General features: G+C 40.4%; 1 protein-coding gene across 1 annotated transcript in view; it reads left to right on the top strand.

Moving 5' to 3' along the window:
- Positions 1-9,520, top strand: part of LOC118408711 (FERM domain-containing protein 5-like) — a gene marked incomplete at its 3' end in the record, with an annotated part of 36,378 nt that extends 26,858 nt beyond the window's left edge. Inside the window, exons 13-15 of the mRNA XM_035809567.1 lie at positions 3,084-3,187; positions 5,871-6,131; positions 9,297-9,520. Coding sequence (XP_035665460.1) covers positions 3,084-3,187; positions 5,871-6,131; positions 9,297-9,520 — 589 coding nt within the window. The remainder of the gene's footprint in view (positions 1-3,083; positions 3,188-5,870; positions 6,132-9,296) is intronic.
- Positions 9,521-9,523: the final 3 nt, after the last annotated feature.

Below are 9,523 nucleotides of genomic sequence, written 5' to 3'. Positions count from 1 at the left end.
ACATGTCATTTTAACGACTGTGACCTTCGAGCGACGTCAACTTTTGAGGTGGTGATTTCCTCATGCTGTTGACCTTAATGGCATATTTGACATCAACCTTCCTTACTATTTACCTGCATGTATGCAGGTATGGTTTTGATGCTGGTGGGAACTTTTCGGTAGCCGGGGATGTAGGGCGCTGTATCTCGTGAACGGATGGTGCGAGCACGACGATTTTTGGTACGTGGGTTGGGGGTGGCAGCCTAACACTCAGGTTTGATTTTGGGCCTCCTGGCGTTTGAACTTGACATTGCAGGTGGCATTTTTGGTGTTTTTGGGGCACTTTTGGCGCTGTGTGTCCGGAACGATACGCGCGATTGCGACGATTTTTGGTGCATGGGTGGGGGGTTGTTGCCTGTTGCCTAGGATTGACTTTGGGCCTTGTCGCGTTTGAACTTGACCCGGCAGGTCGAATTTTGTGTCCGAGAGGGGTGTTTCCGGAGTTATATCTTCTGAACGGCTGGTGCTGGCGCGATGATATTTGGCACATGTGTCGGCGGTGGCTGAATGATGCTCAATTTTGATTTTGGCGCCCTTGGTGCTTGAACTTGACATTTTAGGTTACCTTTTGTGCGGGCACGGGGCGTGCGCTGTATCTCCGGAACGCAAGGTACCATTGTGTTGCTATTTGGTACGTGAGTTGTTTGTGGTGTCCTGGTGGTCAGGTTTGATTTGGGGCCTCCTAGTGCTTGAACTTGATACTGTATAGGTTGATCCTGTTTTTGTGTGGTTGGGGCATCCTCCCAATATCTGCTTGGTTTTAAAAACAGATTATGGTTGGGTGTAGAACCATCATCTGGCCTGGGCCACCTTCAATGTATCAGGTTACTTAGTGGCACTGACAGTTTGCCAGATGACGGGAGTGTACAAGATTATATATCTGTTGGTCAGGTATAATTGGAGTTTGCTTATTACTCTTTGTGGTGTTTCTAGAGCTGTATAGTACTGAGTTTTAAGTTTCGGTACAAGTTCCTTTACCCTGTTGGCAATCATGTTTGCTGGGTGTTTGCTCTGACTACAACAGCTTCTGAACTTTTCAAAGCTTCCATTGCCAGTAGTCTGTGTAACACAAACTCCGCTGTCCAGGGCTGTAACTGGCCCCTCCCCGCGGGCCGGCGGATGTTTGGCGGGCTGCTATAAGCGAGATTTAATCAGGCTACATTGCCAGCAGCTTGCCATCTATAAATGGGATTGACAAGGACATTTTTCATAGTAAATTATGCTGTTAAATTTGGCTTAGATACTACAGGAGATTTAGGTTTGGGTTGGATGGATTGAATGAAAATATCACACCACCCTGGGGACTAACTGTTGCTGCTGCATGGGGGCTACCACTATTCATATTGTCTAATGTCTATGGAACTACAGATAAAAGTATCATTGGTCAAATTATGCAAGTAACATTCCGATGTCAAGTGAATAACACCCCAGAAATAAATCTTTAATGAATATCATTGGAAGAACACAAACCAAGGAGACTTAGCAGCTGCATTAGGTCAGTACATTGAAATAGGAAGATATTAGTATATCATGTGACAGAGTAACTACATGTGCATGGGCCATCTGAGACAAAAAAAGGTAGCGTCTCAACAACTTCAAAGTACTGTGGTTGGTTACATACTTAAGAAATCCAAAATAAGTAATGTTCATCCATGTCCAAACTTACAAATTCAGAAAATGGAATTTCAGAGTCAGACTTTTGCATGGTGCACAACCAATACGGTAAAAAGCTCATTTTTCCAACCACGTACCACAGACAAAAAGGCAAAAATACCCAATAGGTCTACAGAAACCCAATACATTTCATGCAGGCCTGAGGTCTACGAACTCTTGTTCTTTTAGCATTTAAGTTGAACTTGTTGATGAATAGGAAGAAGATGAAAATTGTGAGGCATGATATACAGTGTAGGCCACAGAGATGATAATGGAGCTTTCCAGCATGATTTTTTAGATTTTGTGGTTAATGTTGTTAAATGCAACCTAAGCTACCATTTTGACAACTTAGCACTATATGGGATTTGAGAGGACTTAACTGATTTATGATTGGATGAAAATCAATGCAACTTTAAGCCCTTGAAGGAAACGCCAAAATCTGCATTTCTTAAATCACATTTGGTCTTAACGACTTACGTTAGTCGCCCATAACAGTAATGGTAATGATGATGATTCACAGCAACAAGTGTTTGAATTTGCATGACATTGGAGAGGAAGAACCAATTTGGCTAGCCCAGTGTTGTTAAAGTTTGATGTTCCACATAAGATGTACTTCTCATAGTACATGCATTTGCCATCTTGCAATTCTACACACACAAGTCTATGGGAGGGAACTGCTCTGTGTTACAAACATTTTCAACTGTCTGAGAAAGGCACTTACTTTATTTTGGTTATTGCCTGGTGACTGCTGACAAATTTTATAGTGCTCATCTTATCAATTAATGTAGGGTATGAGATAATCTATTACTAGTATAAGTTTAGCAAATTTTTTTCAGTGCTACTCATATGTCTAGCATAGGATCTTTCCATATCTACTAAATAGGATATTTCCATCATTGTACATAATAACACTGAAGTGCATTTTATCTTGTATGATCATAATCATCATCATCATATTGTCCCATGCCAGTACTGCGACCAGGCTATGGCCTTCTCATTTGCTTCTACCTGGTCCCATTAGAGATGTTGAGGCCCAACAACCAATACAATGTATGTCCCATAGTTTGGCTAGGGTGGCCGCAACGACACACAAGCTGAGGTCACATGTCCCCATATTTTCATTGTACCATAATGAAAAATCAGATTGTATTTTTTTTATTTTCCCACTGCCTGGACATGATGTATGCTGAAGTTTTGACAATAGCATGAATTTTTCATGTCTGTGATCTGGTGCCCATGTACTTATGCAAAGTAAGTGCATGCACAGACTGCTTATTATTCTGCGGATTGCGTGGCCCATGATCCTCCTAGGGAGCTTTGTCATTACCTGCAAATCAACCATGCGCAGCACTCATACACTTAGGCTTTGACTGGCCTTACCTTGTACTCAGGTCTCCAACCAAGCCGGAGCTGGTAGCAAAGAAGAAGAAGGCAGGGGAGGAGGAGGAGGGAGAAGCACCTGAGAGCTCACCTCTTAACGAGACATTCCATGATGGTGAGTTGGCATGGAAGTCTTAGATTGGATGAATGTAGGAGAGGCAACTCCTAATATACAAATGTCTCTTTCACTGCACTTCTGAAATGTTGACTTTATGCCCGTTGCATTTATTTTCTAGTTGATTCTTTGTAGGATTTCTCTGCCTTTCATCTGTAATGTACATGTACGTTGATTAGGAGTTTGCCCATACAGCAAGTTACAGTTCACGCACAACCGGAGCTGTTCTTTTGGTGATGGATAATTGAGCATAAATTGTCGATCATACTCTGAGACAGGCTCTAATGGAACCGTTAGATCAATATTTCATGCTTCCCCAAGGCTAGTGAATCGGACCAATGCCTGTCCCTATTTCATCAGGGTGGAAAATTATCCAATATGTGTCAAATTCCAAATGGTTCAGGACTGAGCTGCTCATATAAACTTGTTACATCTAATTTTGGTCTACTACTAGAAAGAATTGCTCCACTAAATTAATAACATTATTTTGATTTTCTTCAAGTCCATTTACAGGAATCTTTAAACAGTGTCATGATGATAGACATGCATGGCACATTGTACTTTTAAGAATATACTGCATGATCTGTTTCAAACTGATGTAGATTTTATGCTTCATGGGGCATGGCTGTCAGCATTTCAGTCCTTAATATAAATGCAGCAAGGGGGTACATGTACATGTATACTGTTTTGGTGATTTGTGCAATATATTTCTTAGACATCAACTTAAGATGGTAAGTAGTTAGAACTTTTAACAAATTTGTTCTTTTTTAGTTTCAAAAATTACATTGTCTGGTGGGAAATTCTTGAAATAAAGTTCACCTGGACACAGTAGTCTGATAAAAAATTTTCCAAAATTTATAAATGTGGATTTTGTAGTTGTGTTCTTCAGCTATAGGGAATATTTATGCTAGCGTGCGATATCTGAAAAGTCATAATAGTATACGCATGTACATCAATGTACATTTATTTTAGATTTTGTCTAACTTTTGAAAGGAAAGTGACTATGAATATGAAAACAGAATTGCTTGCTACAACTTACATTGTAGATACAGTTATTGAGCCTGAAATGAATCATCTGTTTTTAAAAATATCTTTATTGAATTCCCTGAACTATAACATTTAAATGCTAGTTCACCTTTATCCGTGGGGTAACCTAAATCCGTTGTTTTACAACACAAGGTATTTACTTTGAGATGTTAAGTCAACGGTGGACGGTTTCAAATTGTAATATTTGTTTCAAATCAGTTTTAAGCCACCGTCTGTCGACTTGACATTACAATTACCCCGTTTCTAAAAACAACGAATATAGGTTACCCCACGGATAATGGTGAACCAGTGTTACATCTTATTTATCATTAATAAAAGGATCTGTTGAGAAATCTGCAGGTAGGATATTGGTTTAGACATTCTATGGATTATGTGCAGATGTTGATGTGACACATCCTAAGCCAGGAGGCACTACTCTGCTGCTCTGTGAACATTACCTCTATGGCTAGCCACAGGACATTTTCATTTAGTACCCACTAAGTTTTACTGTTACTTTCCCAAGTATTGCTTTCTGTCACAAGGGGTGAATGTCACAGTTTTATTGGATGCTGCAAATGGGCATTTTCTAGGCCAGGAACAGCTTGTATGTTGACTAACATATTTCCCCCTAACAATTCATAATATAAGTCATATGATTATACAAATTAAAGACTTCATTTTGTATATTGTATGACAAGAAGAATTGGAAAGATGTGGTTTCAGTTGTTTTGTATGATAGTGAAGTGACCGGAAGATTTACCAGTAGTGTGTGCTGGAATTCCTTTTGCGTACCACGAGCACATACCACATGTACATGTAGATGTATGTTGGTTGTCCAGAGCCCATGCTTATCAGCCTCACACAGCCTTGGAAGAGTGTTAACCTGCTATTTCAATCACAGCGGTGCTAAATGAGAAACATTTTGCTGGCTGTGCAACTTATCTGGTAATACATTTTACAACCTGTGCATCTTGCATGTCAACCCTTGGGGCGTACATGTAGGCCTTCTCATTTCAATCATGAATGCGTAGCTTGTATACTAGCAGTAGCCAAGGGAATTCTAAAATTACCTCCTATAGGATCATGTGCCACTTTAGTCTGACATTCACAATGGCAAAATGACAACCATTGGAAAGTGGCCATAAATTGATGCAAGATGTTGTGAGGGAGTGGCCTCAGGGTCATTGTCCCTGTCTCCTTGAACTATTCTGCAGGGCTTTGTAATTTTTAAAAATGAGAACATAAAAAGTCAATATTAAGAAATTCAATGTAAAAATCCCACTTTTTTTCCTTTTCTTGTCTTTTATTCTATTTGTGTATTTGCCGGGTAATGTCACATTTTCAGTGCTATATGACAGATGAAATGTGTGCAGATGAATGTGCAGTTTATGTAAAAGACAAAAGGCCTGCATTATACAAGGTGTTTTCTGTATAATGTTAGGTTACAAAACAAAACTTTTTAGTAAGTACATTTAATTTGAAATTTTCATCATCTTAGCAATTATAAAACATTACGTGCCTTATACAGTGCTACACAGATATTGGGTTATTATACAATTTTATACAATTTTTGAAATTAGGATCATTTTGAGTAACTTACAAGATTTTGGAGAGCAACTTTCATCACTGATCTTAAATTTTTTTAATTATTTTGCAGCTCTAAAAGAACTCCAGCCTATTGGGACATCAACACCCATCAAGTCACTACAGCTCAATGCCAACTCATTGACCACAACGAATAAGGACTTGTCGCCCTCCCCTGTTGCATACAGTCCTTGTGTGAGTGAGCCTACTACCCCAGAAGAAACAAGTGATATTCAAAACCAGCTGGCCAAAGAGAGTTTGCCCAATGGCCACCATAGTAGCAACTGTGGTGGCACGGTCACCGGGGTCATCGGCATGGGCTCACCTTCAAGGGGTAAGTACCTCATACATTTTTGTTAGAAGAAGCTTTAGTGAGGAGCAGAAAAAACTACGGGGACTTTTTCTACGGTCAACTTCATACATTCAAAATCAGAATACAGAATTAAGACTCGGTCATGAGTAAATCTGTAATATCTTGTTATGTTGCCTTTTTCCTTCTCTCAGGTGTAGATGTTTGCTGACATTGTTGGGTTTTAGAAGATATAACGGGGGCCGCCCTAAGATGCCCGCTTTTTTACGTGCTCGAACTCACAGCGCTCCATCACTAGTTGCCAAAGAGTGGTCAAGTTTTGATCAATGAATTTTTTTAACACCTACATCTAGAGACCATACTTGAATAAGGAAGGCATCCTTACTGTTCATGGACCCTTCACCCTCCGCGTTACAACTGGCAAACACCGAGGACGTTATCGTGAATATAGATTCCGATTTTGAGCTGCGTTAGACAGTCCGCCCTACCTTGCCACGCTTTTGGAATTTGCTCTCTTCGGAAGTTGGTGACCAATTTAGACAAACATGAATAAAAATTCTGATGTTATGATGTATTAGCTTTGGCATAATACCGGTCATAAGCCTTATACCGGTCGATTAAAAATAGTGGAACTTAAAGAGATCTACACATGCAACAATAGTTATTTCTGAGGTATGCACACTTCAGACATCTAGGTGTCCAATACATAATTTACAAAGCATCGATAACAATGCATTCGAAGACAACAAGGCCAAAAGTTTTCAGGTCATTTTTGGGGCAGGCGAGCTCGTCGTGGGACAAACACACTGTCACGTTCATCGCCAGATTTGTAGATAATAATCACATGTGCTCACGGCACAAGACGAGCATGATTCAACAGCAATCTTGAATTTCTTTTGGTGACCTACAACTCGTGTAAAAGTGTGAGGAACCGTTGCATTATCGCCCGGATCTACGGCTGAATGGGTCAAATTGAACGTACGCCGCCATTTTCCCGCCATTTTTAATGCTACGGCCAGCAGTAAAGTTTTACGTCATAGCGGTTGTGACGGACCAAAATTAAATGAAAATTCTTGATAGTATACGTCCATTTTCTCATGAATTTTTGTATGCTCATGCAGGTTTTTGTTTTGTGCAACTACTAACAGGAAAGAAAGGAACAACAGAGGATGTATAAAGGTACATAGCGGCAGTTAATTGTGCCGTGTTTCGTTCGGCCGGTATAGTGCACCCCCTTCCAGCCACGCGCCCGTTCTCCGTGCAATTCCGCGGTGTGTTCCAATTACGATATTATGTTTTTAGCAGGACCAGAGAGACAAAATAATTTACACAGAAGAAGTGGCAAAGGTAAGCTGTAACAGCAACATGTAACTGGAGAAAATGATGCGTTGATCATTTGCCAAATTAGCATTGCTTGAGAAATTGCAGTAAACCGACCGGTATTATGCCAATGGATGTTATTAGCTTTCTTTTGACAGTAGAATTGTGATTGTGTGTGCTTCTTGTCTCCCGCGAGGAGGGCTAAATCTTTCACAATCCAGGTCGTGCTTTCATGGGAAATGGGCGAAATGCACTGAATGCGCCGGCCAGACTCACAAAATCATTACGAAAAACGACAACGCCAAAATAACAAAAAAACTCTGTGTATGTATTGGGAAACATATTCGACATCACTCTGTGAAGTTTCACTGATATAGACGGTACGAATCATTTGTTAGAGCAACAAATCTTTTGGGCGTTCGCTTGTCTGCCACATGCAGGGCCACAATCCCTGGGGAAAACAACGGCGATGGTGCTTATGTTGTTTTTGTATGGCCGGTCTTCTACTCAAGAAACATTTGAAGACCAATATTTTTAGCATTTTGTGAAGCTTTATTTCTTATGTGTATGACAGTTGTGTGGCTGTTTTGTACTGGTTGTATATTTAGGGACACAAGCCACCAATACCTAGTAACAGGTGACCACAGTGATTCGGCGCTACCAACATTGTTGTGAAAATTCTGTCTTCAAAAAGAAGGGAAGTGAATACGTGTACATATTCTTTTAATGGAAAAAAACAGCTGTTTGTTTGGACTTGGTTTATTTACCTTTCTAATCATCATAGTCAGTGGCATCAAACATGGCGTACTTATGCATAATAAGATCAGCAAAAAATCCGGGCATCTTAGGGCATGGTGCATCTTAGGGCGGCCCCCGTTATATTACGTACTCTACATGCACATGGAAACATATTTACTAAATATTGTGTTATGATAACAGCAATAAATGTCAAAGAGCTTGGAGCATGATTTCCGTAATGATGATTTGTTTTTCTATACCTTCATTTTCAAATAATGGCAACAGTGTGTGTAAATTAGATTAGTCTCCCAATGATAACACCATAACATGCTTCACGATGCAGAAACTAAGCAATTTTCCCTGGCACAGATGTTAATCTGTTTTGGGTTCCACTTTAAAAAATCCAACTGTTACAGGATATTTTGCAACTCAACATCTATTCTCACAGTTTGGGTCTTAAATGCCAATACTGTTTTGTCATTTGCTACAAAAAAGGGACAATTAAACAGCAAGGTCATGATAGCAGTCCTATTTCAACGGAGTTGGAACACTAGCAGTTGGAAGTCAGGATTTAACTGAAGTATTTCATAGCATCTCATTTTGTGGAGCAGAGTTTTATCTAGGGAAACCCCAGAATTGCAGGTGTCCTTAAAGTGCTTTGCCTGCACTTTCAGTTTCTCCTGCAAAGGGCAGCCTGCAGGTGTGTATTTCATGCCCTGCATGAGATACATAGAATTATTATTCTAGACGTGCAAGTTCTGCCTTTGACATTTCTGAAAGATCAAAGCATAATAATTACAACCTCCACTTGACTGCATTTTGAACCACAGGAACAGCTGGATGCATGGCTATTACTGAGGCTTGGAGTAATGTTTAGCCCAAGGACCTTGGCTAACCTACTCAACTGAGCAGAAAATGTCATTTTAAAACCAGGAAAATGTATTCTGGAAATCTGTTTTTAGGACTGGAAATGGCTAGATGTCCTGGAGCTATGTTATGCAAAAAATTCTATTCTGTTAGTTGGTGCTAAGGTGGGGGCAATTACTTATAGTACATGTGTATCATTTAAAGCCAACAGCTGTCATCAAGGTGTATGTTTGAAAATTTCATTTTTTTCTGTCCCGTTTCCAGCAACAGAAGCGACAGCATGTGAGGTATCCGGCAAGTCCCAAGGACCTGAAGACCTACAGCCAGCATGCACGCTGCGGCCATCGGCGGCTGCAGCCGTCTGGAAAGCCGTGCTGTCGGCTGTGGTGTTCTTCACACTACTGCTGGCAGCACTGCTCCTGCTCGTCCTTGAAGCGCCTTTCCATCACTCGGCAATCTCCCAGATCCGCTCGACTCCCGAGTTCCACCAA

Source organism: Branchiostoma floridae, chromosome 2 (assembly GCF_000003815.2).
Source record: "Branchiostoma floridae strain S238N-H82 chromosome 2, Bfl_VNyyK, whole genome shotgun sequence".
In the NCBI taxonomy this organism is placed as follows: Eukaryota; Metazoa; Chordata; class Leptocardii; order Amphioxiformes; family Branchiostomatidae; genus Branchiostoma; species Branchiostoma floridae.
The sequence above is the reverse complement of the archived record's forward strand: the minus strand, read 5'-3'. Positions and strand labels throughout refer to the sequence as shown.